The sequence below is a fragment of the Anabrus simplex genome, chromosome 1, assembly GCF_040414725.1.
Source record: "Anabrus simplex isolate iqAnaSimp1 chromosome 1, ASM4041472v1, whole genome shotgun sequence".
Taxonomy (NCBI): domain Eukaryota; kingdom Metazoa; phylum Arthropoda; class Insecta; order Orthoptera; family Tettigoniidae; genus Anabrus; species Anabrus simplex.
The window spans coordinates 684588738-684608862 of record NC_090265.1 but is presented as its reverse complement, the minus strand read 5'-3'; the positions used below and the strand labels follow the sequence as shown (position 1 = coordinate 684608862).

At 38.0% G+C, this 20125-nt stretch overlaps 1 protein-coding gene across 1 annotated transcript in view; it reads right to left on the bottom strand.

Moving 5' to 3' along the window:
• Positions 1-1270: 1270 nt before the first annotated feature.
• The window catches only part of dachs (unconventional myosin-IXb-like dachs), a 406309-nt gene continuing 387454 nt past the window's right edge, over positions 1271-20125 (bottom strand). The window contains exons 14-20 of the mRNA XM_068230061.1: positions 18161-18350; positions 13796-13967; positions 12753-12964; positions 12221-12431; positions 7181-7487; positions 5832-5931; positions 1271-1599 (exon numbers count right to left, since the gene is read on the bottom strand). Of these exons, the coding sequence (XP_068086162.1) occupies positions 1439-1599; positions 5832-5931; positions 7181-7487; positions 12221-12431; positions 12753-12964; positions 13796-13967; positions 18161-18350 (1353 nt within the window). The 3' untranslated portion in view covers positions 1271-1438. The remainder of the gene's footprint in view (positions 1600-5831; positions 5932-7180; positions 7488-12220; positions 12432-12752; positions 12965-13795; positions 13968-18160; positions 18351-20125) is intronic.

Below are 20125 nucleotides of genomic sequence, written 5' to 3'. Positions count from 1 at the left end.
AAACCATTGCTACATCTGTGTACCAAGTTTTGCATCAATACATTTGGTCACTTGTCAGATATGTTGTTTTATGTACTGCCTCTAATGTGTCCTCAGATGCCTTGTGCACCAAGGGTACCAATTTAATGGTTCAAACCAGTACAAGATTTCCTCTTCATTATAAATACCCAACAAAAACTAAAATACTCCTTAGATAAACTATCATACGGAAAAGGCATATCATGTATCAAAACTGATTGGAGTAACAGAAGCTCACATACTGCATTGAGGTGGTAGTGGTGGTGATTGAAGGGGTAATATGATGGAAGTTATCAGTACATCTCCATGAATTATACAGAGTCATGACAGCTGAGTGACACTGCAACTGGCTTTTCGCCAAGGTAGCCACATTTTGAATCCCGGGTGTGCATGACTGAAATGATAGATCACATCCCTATGCTCTGCATTCAATCCAAAACTAGACATCTCGTGGCTATTATCATGATATCAATAGCCAGCCAAACTAGCTTACATTGTTTTTTTCTTTCTTGCCACCAAAGGTAAGAAATTTCATTTTCAACTAGTCAAGCTATAAAAGAAAAAGAAACTTACCTAGGCAGCAATGCAAATGATGAAATATCAATAATAACAGTAAAAATATAATTCACTTAACATCACTTTAAGTCTGAGAAGGACAATAGTCCAATCTTGCAACAAGATGGATTGGCAAACATTATGGAGGGAACAGGTGAGGTACCATTAATGAAGGCAAAAGACTTGTTACTGGGCATTAGAAAGATAGAAACAGATCGCAAGATAGACTTTGACAGTACCGCATCCATTTTACCAATGTCTGAAAATCCTTCATGTTCTATATTCCTTCTTAATAGACTTTAATCTTCTTAATGCCCTAAACACATCAAATACTTTCTTTTTCCCTATCTTGTAGCTTGGGAAATATTGGGATTATAAAATATATTCCAAATAATTTCCAAACTGAACAGTACTGCAATGAACATATGAATCAGCTTGCATTATCCATTACCAAGTAAATTATTAATCTTACTGTTGTTCCAAAAGGCAAGTCATGGTAGTAGAAGATTCAGATTATGCATCCCTACTGATGGTCAGAGAGTAAATAACTATATGCAAGGAGGTAAAAGGGTATTAAATAAATTACACTTTACATGGGGATAAAATTCAACATATCAGAATTGAAAAGTCTTGAAATATTCAAAATAACTGATAGCAATTGCATCATTCACTGCAACACTTTATCTGTGTCGTTCTTTCATTTTATGGCCACGAACAGGAGCATCACTTTGTCAACTGAATAATCCCAGAATATTCATGGCACAATACGAGGTTCTTGTTGCTTATGAGCAGTTCATAACAGTTACAAAGGCACTTCAAGGTGTGCTCTGTAAAAACAGTTTTCACACACAAAATTTATTCACAATCAGATGCTTACTCCTCCAATGGGCTTCAGTTCAAGAAACTGGAAGGGGACGTGAAGGCTCATGTTGTTGTGCTCCACCACAAGATGTCCTCGTCGCTGTGAGGCGCCAACCACAAGTACGGTGTCACCCTTCAGCAAGACAACTTCCCCGCTCGCGTCTTCTGTTCAGAGGAATACATCGTATTACAATCCTTAGACACTAACACAAAGGAAAATCCAGCAAAGCAAGTTAAGAGATACAGAAGAACCCTGAAAATCCAAAATTATGGATAATTCAAACAGAATCCATGAAAGAGAAAAAGATTAAATTCCACATTTAATATAAAGAAAGGATTTAGCACATTGGAGATGCCGCTTGTAGAAACTATGGGCGCATTTCATTGCTGCTGACGGAGCTTGGAGAATTTACGGACGCACAATTTCACTGTAGCTAAGAATAGCAGCTGCCATTTGAGCGAGCTGTAATTTCACCAAAATACTGTTAGTTGGTTCTTTCTATAAGCATAAGATGTACTAGTAATGAGCATAAGTCAAGAGCTCTTCTTTCAAGGCATTGATAACACTGCCACATTCCTACATAACCTGAAGCTACGTCATCATTCACTCTCAGTTTTCAAATGAGCGGGAAAGTACGTCCATGCGGACAGGAAGAGGGTGTGTCCAAGAGGCAGGCTTTGTTGTGTCATTCTTGGGAATATTTTTTGGCATATGGGTGCAATATTTAGCATGTCTAATTCAAGTGTATGAAATTTAGATGATGAATCCATACTGGATGTTCTAATGGAAGACAGGAGTTCTGAAATTGAAGATGAGGATAACAATTACACACCAAGTGAACATGATAATTCTGATGCTTCAGGAAAGTAAACATAGATAATGAGCTAATTTCAAATTGATGTGAAGTGGATTCTGTAATATAGTTTTATACAACTCTGTATTAGTATGTTTTAGTAGACGTGTCCAATATCTGTCTAATTTCAAAATATTAACCTATCTGGCATCTATAGCTGTGTCAGAATATTTTTTCATTTGCAGAACTCATTATATTCATAAATTCATACTTAAAAAGTATTATCACTATTATGATAATTAAAACTCAATTTGTATAGAGGAAAGTGTGATCTCTGTAAATACTGCAAAAGTTATTACAATCCTTGCTTTCCCAAGTATTTCTAAAACCATCTATAAAACTTTGCGATTTCTGGAGAGTAGCACATTCAAATACTGCCATCTCCAATGTGTTAATCATAGAACTGCACTCAAAAACTATTATTTAAGGTAGCATGTAGTGGAATAGAATTCAAATTCAGTTCAGTACACTATTAGTGAAATTTGGCTATTCAAAGAGCGTATCACAATGGCAGTGTGACACTTCTTCTGAAAGTCTCACTAGCCTCACTCCTCTGTCTCAATATTACGCTACCTTACTTTGTGCCTACTATTACAGAAGCTGTAAATGAAAACCTAGTTTTACATGTTTCTTTCAGATAATCAGAACATTTCCAGATCCAAACAGATCACAGCCCCAATTAGTTCAGATTATCAGATTTCTACAGTATTCAGAAATGAAAAGTGAAGTTAGTTTCTTTATTTCTTACTTACTTACTTACTTACTTACTTACAGCATTATACATGCATAAGTCAATTATAAAAGAAAAGAAACCAACACAACTGAAAGAAGTTACCATAAATGGTAATAAAATTAAAATAGTAACTCAATTTAAATATCTTGGAGAAGTAATAACACACAACCTAAATGAAAAAATCTCAATCCAAACAAGAACAAATAGATTAGCTATACTCTGCATGGCTCTACTTCTAAATTGAAGTTGTGGCAGATTTTGGCTCTATCCGGTGGTTATGCGCGGAAGCATAGGCATCCAACCAATCCCAATCTGCCATTCACATCGATTTATATCGGCAGAGCACGATCTCGAAACCCAGTTGCCAACTCTAATATTTACATTTGCCACGTGGTTAACCTATCTCGCTCAGCGTGTATGGTATTTGGTACGCTTCGCGATCTTTCGCATTTTCCTTCAGTAATTAGTGTGTTTTTCTTATTGTTGGAGGGTTCTAGTGACTGAGATCAGTGGAGTATTCCCTTTGTAGGCCATAATCTCCTTCCTGTGCCAGCCATTAGCGGTGAGTGACGTTTATTTTCCTCATTCTCTTTTATTCTTAATAATATATTCTCTTATTAGTGTCAGATGTTGTTAGTAAGTGTAGTTTTTGTGAATTTGATTTCAATCCATATTTATTAGTTTTTCTGAGTACGGTATTACATTTTAGAAGGGCTGTTTACCGCGGTCGTATTGCGTCAGTTGTTCTCGCGGGCGTAGTGCGCTGGCAACAAAGGAAAGCCGATGCTCATTTGTTTTGCGAAACTTCAATTTAGAAGTAAGGCCGTGCGGAGTATAAAGCACAAAAATTAACATGGGACATCTACAAAAGGAAATCTCTATCAATAAATGCAAAAATAAAACACTACATCACAGTTATAAAACCAGAAACTACATATGCAGCAAAAACACTTTTTTCACCTGAATAAACAATGAAAGACTGACAGACTTAAGAAAATTGAAAGGAGGATTGGAAGAACCTACGTCAATGAAAAATACGAGAAAGATGGACAGTGGTGGATAATTCCTAACAAAATCATGAACAAAGAGCTAGAAGCCATTACAGACACTATGCGTAAGAGGAGACTGGGATTCTTTGGACATATCGTGAGGATGCAGGATTCGAGACTTCTGAAACAACTAATACAACACAATCTCGTCTCAAAAAATACCACAACAGGATGTAAATGTATCAGAGAAATAAGAGAGGATCTGAAGGAAATAGTCCTTAAAACAGAAGACATCACAAATAAGATGAAACTGAATACAAAACTCAAGAATACAAAACTCCGCTTTACCCTTACGCAAAACAAACTAACAACATGCACATATTCAACCGAGGAAAGGACACGAAGATCGGAGCATCTGAAGAAGTACTGGAAGGACCGCAAAGCCCGAACAATCCCTTCAAAGAGACCTGAGCGATGGACTGACTATAGTGATCGTATGCAGTCATAATACAGGAAGAAGAAGAAGAATAAGAAGAAGAAGAATAAGAAGAAGAATGTATTCAAAGTTTTCAAATAAGCATATAATAGTATCCATACAACCACACTTTTAAAAATCTTCGGATCATATGGTCTTCATCATAAATTAATCAAAATCATCACACTAACTTTAACCAACACAAATTCCAAGGCAAAGTTCAGGGAAGAAATGTCTAAAGCTTTTACAATAAAAACCAGTCTCTGATAAGATGATGGATTATCCACACTGCTTTTCAATATGGCTCTCGATTACATCATGAAACTTTGGCAAAAGGAACCCACCTAAAATCAAAATTGGAGCAAAACCCTCAATAAGAACAAACTGCCTGGGGTTTGTGGACGATTTAGCTCCCTTAGCTCTTGATATGGAAGAAGCCCATGCCCAGTCCACCAGTCTTCAAAAAATTGCCCTAAAAATACCCTTTGAGAAAACTGAGATCATGCCCATGAAACTCCTGAGCCTTCATAATTGAACAAAAAATTAACACAGTGTTACAATTTAAATATCTTGGAGTTGTTGGGAGTCCTACATTCTTACCCACAAAACCCAAGCTACATCCTGTCCTTTAGCAATGGTAAATGCCTGGTTACAGACAATGAACAGCATCTATAGTATGATGACGGATGTCAAAATTGTCATCACATGTGTACATGAAGCTGGATGAAGTGATGGCTTACTCAGAACATCAAACGCGAACAATATCCACAGGACTAGGTAGTTAGTGAAACGCCTGCACGTTTGTACACAAAAGAAACATACCCATTATTTTAGTGCTATACTGTAATGAATCACTTACCTAGAGTGTGTCACGTCCTACTCAGGAAACAAAGGCACTAATAAAGTTAAAATGTTTGTACCATTTGTGGAAATAAAGGTATGGTATTAATTTGTTTCTAGCATATGTAATTTGCATCAGTGTGTACTATATTCTACTTGATTTTCAAATTATCAGAATTTGTGTTCATCCAGATGACTTCCCCCAGCTAGTCCAGAAAAATGGATTTTGCTGTACTTCCTGTATGATGTAAGTTTATACATTCTGCATATTTACTGCACAATACACATTTACAGATATATAGACATTCAAGTATAATATGAAGGAAATGGTAGTTGATGGATTCTAAACATGTTTTCTTTACTTCAGCATTGTGTGATTTGTAGGAAGTTCTGCTATGTGAATTTCAAGAGGCCATTTACTTCACACTAAACTCAACATCTTTCACCTAAGTTTTCTATAGCCAATTTAATTTCTATAATTTTGACCAGAATATTTCAATACCGACCTGGGAAAGGCATTTTCATGACCCTAGTCTGTGGATAGCCAAGCTTAGTATTGCCAGCCACAGTATATGGACGACTGGGTGGGACAGGTGGTGGTCGCTCCTGGAAAAAAAAAAGAGATACAGAGAGATTAATATACAATCATTTTGACATGCTTCAAATGAAGAGAGCAAGTGTTATCAGCATAGATATTTTATATGTACAGCATTTCAGCATTTTTTATTGTGATGATGAGAAATTTTTGAGTTAAGATGTTGGCTTCATGATCAATGATCATGCTGAATAATGCAATTCATGAAAATTTTAAGATTATTATCTGGTTTCCTAAGTTATATGAATTAGGCTTCAATAAGGTGCGTACATTCCTATTATCATGTATCTCATCATTCATTTCATCTCATTATCTTCTCTGATGAGGCTGACGTCAGGAAGGGCAACCCCATAGAGAAACACTACTACTACTACTACTACTACTACTACTACTACTACTACTACTACTACTACTACTACTACTACTACTACTACTACAGCGGGTGGTACAGCATCTTGTAAACTTGAACTGACCCTAAGCTATAAATCCATGCAATTCCACCAGGTGGCAGGGCAGCGGCTAGTAACACAGGTGTCTGCATTGTGGCGATATTTGAAAACCAAGCAGAGTTCGATTATGAAATTCTGTGAGAAGTTAGGAAAGACAGCCACAGAAACCTAGACCCTTATCCAACAAGCGTGCGGTGAGCAGTCAATATCATGAACATGAATGTTTCAGTGGCACATAAGTTTTGTGAATGGTAGGGAGTCGACTGATGATGCACCACAGTCCGGACGGCCATCCACAAGAGGTATGAATGACAACATGGAGCACATAAGGAACAGGCTATGTGTGGACATGGATAAGGGCCCAGGTTTCCTTGGATGTCTTTCCTAACATCACACAGAATTTTATGCTAACACACTGCTTAGTTTTCACATCACCACCTAGACAACAATACTGCCATGGCACAGATACCTGCATTACTAAGTGTTGTCCTGCCATCTGGTAGAATTGCATGGAATCGCAGCCAAGGGTTAGTTCAAGGTTACAGGGTACTGTACCACCTACCGACAAGTATCTCGAGTTAACTGTAATTCTCATTACAATTGCCTTAATCTCCAAACTTTCTGAAGGAAAGTTTTATATTTGTTATGATTTGGTACTGTTGAATTACAGATTGAACTACTTCTAGAATTGTGTAAAAAAAATGCTTCATCATCATGAAGTCAGTAATATTATTTCTTTCTTTTCAAATTTCATCTATCATATTCATGCTATGACAACATGCAACTTTCTCATAGTTCCTGTTTTGCTTACCAAATCAAGGCCGAACAGTGTACACGTTTGCTGTATCATTTTCTGATCACACTTCTCATTGGGGTCAGGGGGCGGAGTGCCAGCTATGGGCTGAGGACGAGGACGAGCCGAGGAGGCAGCTCCGCTTGCAGCAGGCCTCTGCGGCAGAGCACCACTGGCGGTAGCCGACTGTTGTAACTCCAAACCTCGACGCAGAGCTGGCCATCTCCGGCGGACGCGCCATCCTCGCCACGTTGCTTGGATCAAAACTGCTCCGCGATGTCTTCTTTCGCTGCGTAACATTTCCAACTGCTGACGAGCACCCTCACTGTCAACAATCCCCATAATTTTTCACTGTAGAGTGTCCCTTCTCATAAATAATTTCAAAACTCCTTTCTTTCTCAAAAAACAGAAAGGACAAGCAATGGTAGTAAAGAGGGAAGATAATAGTTTACAATGCTATGATCAGTGTTGCCAACTCAGCATATTTTCCACTAAATTTGGCAGAATTTTAAATGGAACAGCAGATAAAATTTCCTTTTAGCAGACAGCGGAATTTTCGACGGATTTTCAAACTTCTTTTAACGGTTTTCAGTGGTGACATTATCATATTTTATCGCAAGGAGAAACAATAATATAGAATTCACTTTAAAAAATTGCTATACTTGCTCAACAGAACTTACCATCATTGTTTGCTGCTGCTGTAATCGTCACTGAAATCATAGTGAGCTGGGTGTGTTGTGTTTGATACCGTGTTCCTATGCCGAAAGAAAGGTGCAGCAAAGTAACATAAGACGGCTGTCTATGCAAGTCGCAAGAAATCGTATCCTTTCCAAAAGGCTTGAGTGAATATAAATTTCCTTTAAATATCTCTTGGCTATGAAAACAATGAAACCTGTAATGAAAGTGAAAAACCTTTCAAAATAGATCTGAAAATTTAAAATTTGCATTGCTGGTGAGCTGCAAAGTTGACGGGAAGTTCCTTTGGCTGCTCTGAAAGAGTACTAAAGTGTTAGGATATTGGTCTAATGCTGTTGTTGAAAGAGGTCTCAGCCAATTTCATCAGGTAAAAAAAAAGAATATGTCTACCGCTATTGTTTACCATTCCAGCAGGATTGAAACGAGTAAACAAGTGTTGCAGTGATCATGAATTGGCATCAAATATTTCAAAAATGTATGGTACCAAGGCTTCATATGAAACCACAGGAGAGGAGAAGATTATGAAACCCTGTTCTAAAACTGGCGAGTGTCGACTTAATTTCCTATATGCTATTTTGATTTAATTCAAAATTTAGCGGAATTTAGTAGGGAAAATATTTCTTGGTTGGCAACACTGGCTATGCTTTACTTGCAGACACGCATCTCAACAAATACAGCAGAATTCCAATTATCCAAGGCGCTATGAACCAAAAACCACCTCGGATAAGTGATAACTTGTACGATACGAATGGTCAGACATAAAAGTTTTGTCAAAAAATATTCAAGAATATCACTAAACTTCTTTTCATATGTAAGTGGATTTAATATGTTAAACCTCGTTAGTACATTCCACATTAACACATTTTCTCGCTTAGCACATTGTAAAATCGAAGTCCCGTTTCCCATCGTATTAAATCTATATATCTTACCGTGTCATTAATTTTCACTATTACCGCTTAGTACGATCACATTCTTCCTAGCCCTGAAAATGTTCATTGTCATCATCCCTTATGAAAGGAACATGACCGAGCTCGATAGCTGCAGTCGCTTAAGTGCGGCCAGTATCCAGTAATCGGGAGATAGTGGGTTCGAGCCCCACTGTCGGCAGCCCTGAAGATGGTTTTCCGTGGTTTCCCATTTTCACACCAGGCAAATGCCGGGGCTGTACCTTAATTAAGACCACGGCTGCTTCCTTCCACTTCTTAGGCCTTTCCTATCCCATCGTCGCCATAAGACATATCTGTGTTGGTGCGACGTAAAGCAAATAGCAAAAAAAAGAAAAAGAAAAAAGGAACATGACCGAGCTCGATAGCTGCAGTTGCTTAAGTGCGGCCAGTATCCAGTATTCGGGAGACAGTGGGTTCAAACCCCACTGCCGGCAGCCCTGAAGATGGTTTTCAGTGGTTTCCCATTTTCACACCAGGCAAATGCTGGGGCTGTACCTTAATTAAGGCCACGGCCGCTTCCTTCCCTGTCCTAGCTCTCTTTCCTCTCCCATCACCGCCATAAGACCTATCTGTGTCGGTGCGACGTAAAGCCAATAGCAAGGAACATGATTTCCGACACAGATAAGAACCCTTGACATAGGAGGCATGTCGGCGAAAGTTGCGCGATAACAGGAAAAGGCCTTGAATTCCTGAACTTCACAGTGTAAATGGCATCTTCGGAGAGCAGGCTGCAGGCTGTTAGCATCATTAATGTTCAATTTTGCTTGCCAGTTAGCAGCATGATTAATAAATAATCCATTCAAAAGTTATAAATGTATTCTGTGTTGAGTGGTACAGTGAAGGGTAGCAAATATTTGTCATGTGATAGACTACCTACAGATTAGGAACATAATCATGTTAAGATGACTAGCATTGTTTTACCAACCAAATAATCGAACACTGCATAGTTGAGTTACCTTCGAAACTGTATGAAACTTTAGTGTCCTTTGCAAATCAGTAATATTTATTTGGGAGAAAAAGTAATTGTACATGGAAGAGATTTTAGACAGATCATGCCAATACTTGAAATAATTAACAAATAATTCAAAGTTTTCTCAAGAGAAAAAGTAATTGTACATGGAAGAGATGTTAGACAGATCATGCCAATACTTGAAATAATTAACAAATAATTCAAAGTTTTCTCAAGTGTTGTCAGAATTTTAGATTTTCAATGTTTAAAAACATGCAAAAAGAACTTAGATTATCCAATCTTGTAGTGATTAAGAGGAAGAATTATTGGACCTTTGTGTTTTCTCATATACTCTATATAAATGATATGAGTGAAGAAATGGAATCACATCAAGATTTCTGGCTGATAATGTTATACTGTATAGAGTAATGTATAAGTTACAGGATTGTGAGCGATTGCAAAAAGACCTTGACAATGTTGTGAAATGCAGACAATCATATGACGGTAAACAGGATGAAAAATCACATTGTAAGTTTCACCAAGATGAAAAGTCCTCTCAGTTTTAATTACTGTGTTCATAGGGTGAAAGTAGCTTATGGGGATCATTTTAAGTACCTAAGTATCTTCACTGGGGTAATCATATTAACAAGGTTGTAAATAAAGGTTATAAACTCTTCCTATGGTTTGAGGGTTCTTAGGGGTTGTAGTAAAAATGTAAAGGAGAGGGTGTGTAAGTCAATGGAAAGACCCCAATTAGAGTATGATTCCAGTGTGTGGGACTTTCACCAGGATTAATAGATCTGAGAACTGGAAAAGATCCAAAGGAAGGCAGCACAATTTTGTTCAGAGTGATTTCTGACAAAAGAGTAGTATTACAGAAATGTTGGAAACTTTGGGCTGGGACGTCTTGGGAGTATGAAGACGAGTTGCTTAACTAAGCGGTACATTTCAAGGTGGTGTGGAATGACATTTGTAGACAAATAAGCTTGAGTGGAGTTTTTAAACGTATGAAGATAAAGCTGGAATTCAAGACAACAAATTGCAGCAAGTATTCGTTCAAAGGAAGAGGAATTAGGGTTTGGAATAATTAACCAAGGGAGATGTCTGATACTGGTATATTTCAAACTTCTTTAAAATCATTTAAGAAAAGACTAGTGGACTGTGCTGCTCATTATAAATAGGTCAGATGACTGTCGTAGTCCTATTGTTTTGCCTGCTCTTTTCAATAGTTTTATGAACATTTAATACTGGTACATCATAACTGATTCATTCATAATATGTCCGCCTCCATAGCGTAATGGTTAGTGTTATTAGCCACCATCCTCGAGAGCCCGGGTTCAATTCCCGGTACTGCCAGAAATTTAAGAATGGCAGGAGGGCTAATATGTGGTTGGAATGGTACATGCAGCTCACCTCCATTGGGGCTGTGCCTGAAAAGAGCTGCACCACCTCGGGATGAGGACACGAGTTTACTTTATTCATAATGTAGTTTATAACATTTCTTTCCATACAATATTCCCTGTGCTTCGACCATCTGGGCGTATCTGTATTAAACATCTTTAAACAACCTTGCCCAATATAGTGCAACATACAATTGGCTGTGACTGAATACTGGTTCGGGTAAGTATACTACCCACTTTTTCAAGAGTTTGTCCTTGCGCTCTATTAATGGTCATACAGAAGGCTAGTCGATTTGATACTTTCCCCTCTGTGCATACGTTGACTGGTTTCTCTTAGCAGCATGTAAATTATTAGGAACACTCTGCCATCTGTCGAGTATATTCAGAAGCTGGGGAAGTTCAGAGAATCAAAGAGTATCTAGCAGAGAATAGTATTCATCCATGATCAGGGGAAGTGTTTTCTCTCAGGCTTGACACATAATAACCAAACATGGTTGCATGCAATCACATTACTAAGGATGAAAGTCACATATATCAGAATATTAATGGAAGTGTTAATCACTTAGCAACCCGCTCAGTACAGAATGTATTGAAGGTTCCTTTAATTACTTGAAAGTATAAACAGTCTCTAAAGGTTACTTTCAATGTAGGCCTAGCATTAAGTACCTAAGTATCTTCATTGGGGTAATCATATTAACAAGGTTGTAAATAAAGATTATAAACTCTTCCTATGGTTTGAGGGTTCTTAGGGGTTGTAATAAAAATTGTATAAAAAAAGTGCTTTAAAAGGAGCACTGAATGCAATATGAAAAATAATTTATAAATACTGTTTATTTCTAAAATTTTTCAAAAGGAAAAAACACCTGCTGAATTTTAATGGTTAGTCTAGTGATAGTCTAAAATACAAGAATCTAAACAAAAATTAATTCAAATGGTTGTTTCTATTGGGACTCATATTCATATCTGCCCATCTTATTTTGAAATAACCACTTAAAGGAAAACTACTAACAATCACCTTTTTATAATAACAAACTTTCTTTTTTAAATTTTTTTTAGCAAAGTATACCTGAGGAAGATGTGTCGTTTGCCTAAGGCCCAACTGGTACTGACAGCACAAGGTCGAAGTTTGGGCTGCTGTTCCACTGCCCTCTGCAGACACTGGAGAATTAGTTGACAGTCCTCAGTAGCTTTGTCGTCAGCTCTGCGCAGTTTACGGAATGGAGCCAGTAGCCGATATCTCATGTTGAAAGCTTTGAACCTCATTCGATGGGGATAACCTACCAAAATACATTATGATATTTTAGGAAATACTGCATCACTGTGAAGAAAAAACCCACTGAAAACTCAAGAAAGTAAACTATACCACTCAACTTTGAATACTAAGCTAATTATTGTCAATTCTGAAGTGCATGATTCAGACAGCAAGATCAAGGAAAATGCAATGCCCCTTACCAAATGTAGAAGGCTATCGAACCACTAAGGCTTGAAAATGATTTAACGATATGAAGGCTAACAGAAACTAACAGGGCAGAGAGATAATAACCATTTGTATTTGCTTATCAATACAGTAACCACTCAAAAGGTATCACATTACTCACCACCAGCCATAAGATTCACTGTCTCTAAAACTTGAAGAGAGCGGATTTGTCGCATGACAGTGGCACGGTCAAAACGCCCTGGAGTTTCAGCCGCATTGCTTCGTAAACAGCGAACAAAATGAGGACGAGCGTGAACCAGTGTTCTCAACAAGTTGTCAAGTCGTGTGTGAAAATCTTGAGTCAAGGTTGACACTGGTTCATCTCCGTTCAAGCTAGAAACAAGGAGAGATCTCTTTATTATCAGTCCAAGTACTGAGAGAGATTCTGAAAACCAAGTCTAAATTACAAGAAATGGAGTTCCATGCATTCAGAAAATTCTGTACTGTGCTTTGGGAGAACAAAAGCCAAGCTGATTACAAAATCAAAATGAAATGCATGATAAAATGAGCACAACGTATATGACAAGTTATAAAGTGAATGATCAGACTCATTGTCTTCATTTAGCAATAGCAATTGCAGCTTATCTTATAAGGGTTTTGTCCCAGTTTGACATATGGAGTAGAAAAACTGGTTACAACAGCCACTGAGGAAAGAAAAATACAAGGAACTGAAATGAAGTTTCTCACAAGCATGTACAAAACACAGGGAAGGATTGTATAAAAAGACATAGAGAAATGGAATAGGCTGGGAATGGAGAAACTACGAAATAGAATAGAGATAATAATTATGTGTGGCTATTTCTAGCCAAGTGCAGCCCTTGTAAGGCAGACCCTCCGATGAGGGTGGGCGGCATCTGCCATGTGTAGGTAACTGCGTGTTATTGTGGTGGAGGATAGTGTTATGTGTGGTGCGGGAGTTGCAGGGATGTTGGGGATAGCACAAACACCCAGCCCCCAAGCCACTTGAATTAACCAATGAAGGTTAAAATCCCCGACCCGGCCGGGAATCGAACCTGGGACCCTCTGAACCAAAGGTCAGTACGCTGACCATTTAGCCAACGAGTCAGACAGAATAGAGATAAATGGGCTGAAATGGCAAGGCAATGACAGAGGGAGGAAAGAAACAAGATTTCCAAGAGCAATTACACCTGAGTTGAGACTTACAGGTCGGTGTGTGAGGTCGGCGATATTCGGAAGCTGACTCCTCTAGGAACTGTCTCTACTGAGTAAAGTGCCTTCAGTTCACTGCCAAACAAATGGGTAGCAAATCCAAAGTTGCAGCTGTGTTTGTGAAACACAGCCACCAGGTCGTCAGGAACAACATCCTTATTCGTATCTGCAACATACAGTAGAATGATTAATAAGAGTCTGAAAGAACTCCATTACTGTGCAAACCCAAGAACTAGCATCATTTCTGTATACAGAGTGGTCGAAAACAACATAAATCGGGTATAGGAGAATAAGAGGTCTTAAGCCATGTGCAGATTTAGCAACATAGCCTCACAAACTCCATTTGAATTTATCCGCAAAGCGATCTGACTGGCTAATTTCTGCAGCTGATAAAATGACAATGGCGCGGCAAATCAGCATTTATTTTTCAAATTATTTATCAGTTTAAGCAACCCACTTACAATCATATACCCAGTTTACAATGTTTCTGATCGCTGTGTATAGTAAATTAAAACAAAACTATAAACTATGATATTCTAATAAAATTATAATGAGGATTAACATCAGCAAGGAGAATAATGGTCTCTGTTATGGAGGGTAAGAGGAATAGAGAGTGACCAAGATGATATTGGTTAGACTCAGTTTGTAACGATTTGAAAATAAGAGATATAGCAAACGAGGCCCCAAAACTAGTTTCAAACAGGATTGTGGTGGCGATCGGTAAACTCATACAGACTGAACACCCAAAGGCATAACAGTCTATAACGAAGATGTGTGTGTGTACGCGTGCGTGCGTGCGTGTGTGGCGATCATAACCTCAATGGAGGGTGGGTAGCATTTGCCATATGAAATATCAATCAATCAATCAATCAATCAATCAATCAATCAATCAATCAATCAGTCAGTCAGTCAGTCATTCAATCAATTAATCAATCACTACTGATCTGCATTTAGGGCAGTCGCCCAGGTGGCAGATTCCCTATCTGTTGTTTTCCTAGCCTTTTCTTAAATGATTTCAAAGAAATTGGAAATTTATTGAACATCTCCCTGGGTAAGTTATTCCTATCCCTAACTCCCCTCCTATAAATGAATATTTGCCCCAATTTCTTCTCTTGAATTCCAACTTTATCTTCATATTGTGATCTTTCTTCTACTAATGTCATTCCACGCCATCTCTCAACTGACAGCTGGGAACATACCACTTATTATTACATGTAATGAACTTCATGGTGGTCCGTATTGAAAATCATATATTATCTTGTTTTTTTTTTCTAGTTGTTTTACATTGCACGGACACAGATAGGTCTTATGGCAACGATGGGACAGGAAAGGCCTAGGAATGGGAAGGAAGCAGCCGTGGCCTTAATTAAGGTACAGCCCCAGCATTTGTCTGGTGTGAAAATGGAGAAACAACGGAAAACCATCTTCAGTGCTGCTGACAGTGGGGTTCGAACCCACCATCTCCCGGATGCGAGCTCACAGCTGCGCGCTCCTAACCGCACGGCCAACTCGCCTGGTGTATATTATCTTAAAACAATGTTTATTAAATTGGCCAACCTATTCAATACAATTATAGGTTGACCAATTTAATAAACTTAATTGTTTTAAGCCTACATACCACTTAGTCCAGCAGCTTGTCTTTTTTCTCCCAAGTCTTCCCAGCCCAAACTTTGCAACATTTTTGTAACGCTACTCTTTTGTCAAAAATCACTCAGAACAAATCGAGCTGCATTTCTTTGGATTTTTTCCAGTTCTTGAATCAAGTAATCCTCTAGTACTCCATTTGGGGTCTTACCAGAGACTTGTATGCCCTCTCCTTTACATCCTTACTACAACCCCTAAACACCCTCATAACTATGTGCAGAGATCTGTACCTTTATTTACAATCCCATTTATGAGATTATGCCAATGAAGATCTTTCCTTATATTAACACCTAGGTACTTACAGTGATCCCCAAAAGGAACTTTCACCCAATCAACACAGTAATTAAAACTGAGAGGACTTTTCCTATTTGTGAAACACACAACCTGACTTTTAACTCCATTTATCATCATACCATTGCCTGCTGTCCATCTCACAACATTATCGAGGCCATTTTGCAGTTGCTCACAATCTTGTAACTTATTTATTACTCTATGCAGAATAATATCATCTGCAAAAAGCCTTATCTCTGATTCCCTTCTTTACTCATATCAATTATATATATAAGAAAACTAGATCTAATAATACTGCCTTGAGAAATTCCCCTCTTAATTATTACAGGGTCAGATAAAGCTTTGCCTACTCTAATTCTCTGAGATCTATTTTCTAGAAATATAGCATCCCATTCAGTCACTCTTTTGTCTAGTCCAATTGCACTCATTTTTGCCAGTAGTCTCCCATGATCCACCCTATCAAATGCCTTAGACAGGTCAATCACGATACAGTCCATTTGACCGCCTGAATCCAAGATATTTGATATATCTTGCTGGAATCCTACAAGTTGAACTTCAGTGGAATAACCTTTCCTAAACCCAAACTGCCTTCTATGAAACCAGTTATTAATTTTGCAAACAGGTCTAATATAATCAGAAAGAATACTTTCCCAAAGCTTACATCCAATGCATGTCAAACTGACTGGCCTGCAATTTTCAGCTTTATGTCTATCACCCTTTCCTTTGTACACAGCGGCTACTATAGCAACTCTTCATTCATTTTGTACAGCTCCTTCAAGCAAACAATAATCAAATAAGTACCGTTCGTCAGACATGGTACCATATCCCAACCCATTGTCTCTAGCATATCTCCAGAAATCATAACGGTTCCAGTCGCTTTTCTAGTTTACAAATTTTGTATCTTATTGTAAATGTCATTGTTATCATAGGTAAATTTTAATACATCTTTAGCATTAGTCACCTCCTCTATCTGGACATTATTCTTGTAACCAACAATCTTTACATACTGTTGAGTGAATACTTCTGCCTTTTGCAGATCTTCACAAACACATTCCCCTTGTTGATTATTGATTCCTGAAGTGCCCTTCTTGGAACCTGTTTCTTCCTTAAAGTACCTACACATACCCTTCCATATTTCACTAAAATTTATACTTCCTAGTAAGTTTCTTCAATTTCTCCTTACTTCCACAGCCATTTTTAACTCTATTTCTTTCAAATCTGCACCTCCATCTTAGTCTCTTTATTTCTCTGTTATATTAAAGTGGGTCTTTACCATTCCTTACCACATTTAAAGGTACAAACCTGTTTTCACATTCCTCAACAATTGCTTTAAACCAATCCCAGAGTCTGTTCACATTTTTGTTTATCATTTTCCATCAATCATAGTTACTTTTTAAAAATTCCCTCATGCCTGCTTTATCAGCCATATGGTACTGCCTAACAGTCCTACTTTTAAGACCTTCCTTTCTATTACATTTATTTTTAACTACGACAAAACACTTCATGTTCACTAATACCATCTATTACTTCGGTTTCTCTATACAGCTCATCTGGTATTACCAGCACCATGTCCAGTATATTCTTCCCTCTAGTTGGTCCCATCACTTTCTGAATCAGATGTCCTTCCCATATTAAATGATTTGCCATTTGTTGGTCATGCTTCCTGTCATTCTGTTATTACAATTTGCCTTACATCTCACTGACACTGATAGGTCTTATTGTCATGATGGGAGTAGGAAGGAAGTGGGCATGGCCTTAATTAACGTACAGCCCCAACATTTGCCTGGTGTGTAAATGGGAAACCTCAGAAAACCATCTTCAGGACTGCCAACAGCTAAATACTATGCGAAAGTGTGGAGGAGAAATGTATTGTGTGTTATGTGACGAATGCAGAGAAATATGCAGGCAGCAGCTGACACCCAGTTTACAATCTACAGAAATAAACCTTCTGTGTTAATATATCACAGTTTGGCCAAGTATCAAATCTGGGACCCTGCTGCCTTGGCTTAGCAGCCTGCATGTTAAAAAGTGTTAAACTACAGTAAACCTAATTTTACATCTGCAATCTACATATTAAAAAAGTTTACTGAAATCAGCTTTGTCCATTCCGTCTGTCCGTTCTACTGGACCAATTTGCTTCATTCTTTTTTTTCTTTCTCTCTCTCTCTCTCTCTCTCTGGAATTACCTGCTGGTGAATCATCAGACATTGATAGATCTCTAACTTCAGTCAACTTTGTGTAATCCTAAAATCAAATCACTAAATGATCACTGCAATAATTGCAGGCAAAGGCTTACTCTAGCCATCAATACATTTTGTACTTAGCAGGTTGATAAGCAATTAACACTGCAGCTTCCTCACACAGTACTACTTAATAACAGTATGAACAATCACACCAACAGCAACCACCACCTTTGCAACTTACCAAGGAAGTCTGAAGCATCATATACAACACGTCCCGCAAAATGTTGGATTCCAAAGGTGCGAGGTTCGAGAGGTTTCGGTTCGAAGAGACGAGGATTCTGCTTGTGTTGAACTTTCACTTTGGCAATGTACGATTCAGCAGTTCCACGGATTGAGCACTCCACGTCTAACATACTGAGTAGACCCGTACGCTGCAAAGAATAGGTTTAGTACTCATATTTCATTTGTTTCAGTTATAATATCTGATGATGACGGTGATGATTTCCTAAATAAAATAAAAAAGAAGAAATATGAACAAGATTAGAATAATTTAAAAAATCAAAACTTACTTTAGAGAATTTAAGCAGAACTTATTGAAAGCAATTATGCCAAAGCACAGGAAACCATTCCAAGAAGTCACCAGATGTGAGAGGACAAAGAATAAAAACAAGTTTTGGGTCAGAATGGTCAGTTTTTAAATCTAGCAATGCTGTCTGTTAGTTTGATCCTTTAAATGTGTCTTGAACATGACAGCAGTGTTGCCAATATAGTGTTTCACAGAAAACAGTGCCTCAGAGAAAAAGGCTTTTTCTCCAAAGGAGGTCTTCATGCATCCTAAGTTTAAAAATTCATGAAAAACATTTTTGGACTAGAGACCTGATTTATTTCTCAAACTTCTCAGAAAATTGTGTTTATTCCAATTCTTTAAAAAAAATTATATTATTCCAGCTTCTGCTATAGTTTTCTATGCACAGATACAATTAGTGATAATGATAACAAATAACAAATAATGGAAAGAAACAGTTTTTATCTCTTTGCCTCTTCCCTTTTCCTGGGCTTTCCCATATCAATAAAGGCTGTGAAAATGTGAAGATTGTCCTTGTCCTTTTCTTTCTACAGGGTGGGCAAAATAAAACTGGTCCAGAAAATATTTACAGTTGGACCAACGCGGGATTGACCCTTGTTAAGGAACATCACAGAAGATGCTGAAAATGGCCACCATCGTTGACGCCGATGCAGCGCTGTGCTCAATTTACCGAACGGCTTTTCGACGTACTGATGGAGATTTTCTGATGTATTTTATGATGTTCTGTGAGTTTACATACCCTGACAGGCTGAACCAGGCCTCATCTGAAGAAATGAAAAACTGAGGATCCAAAGTCCTGACTCCACTTCACTCAGAAACCACTGAGAGAACTCAACACGCAAATGTTCGTCTGGATGCTTTAACGCGTGAACAACAGTAAATTTGTAAGAATACAGATGCAGGTCCTTTTCAATCTCTTAATTCCCACTTGCACAGATAAACAGCACTGAGATTTCGTTGGAATTTGTTTCGAGTTTTCCTTCACTCGAACAATGTTTTCTGGGGTTCAAACTCTCTTAGGATAATTACAGGGTTTATTTGCTACAAAGCCTGTATCGTGCCATTTTGCCACTAAGTTTTGCATTGCAGACTTTGCTGGATGTTTTGCCAAACACTTCCAGTCTTAAACTCTTGCGCAAACAGTTTCGCACAGATTTTCCATGAATCATACTTTGCATAACACTCGACAATGAATACATGCTGTTTTACAGCGAGCACCATTTTGTTGTGTTGCATTCAACTGCTCACTAAACACATCTGTTCCTCTCACTCACTCACACGTGATGACACAGGGACGGGAGATACAGGTGATGCGCATGACCAGATATGTGATAGCAACCCAATGGTGCATCGAAATCATGGTTTCCAGCATTTCCTGTGATGGACAGTTCTCCTGTTCATTAACAAGGGTCAGTTCCATGTCAGTCTTATAAATATTTTCTGGGCCAGTTTTATTTTTCCCACCCGGTATTTCTCTGTCTTCCTATACTGATATTTCATTGTGTTTATCATATTGTGTGTCATTTTTTTAAAAGTTTTTATCTTGCTGTACATGATTTGATAACAAATAACACTGATATTAAACAGAATGCACAAAAACCATACTTTCTTTGCCGAGCT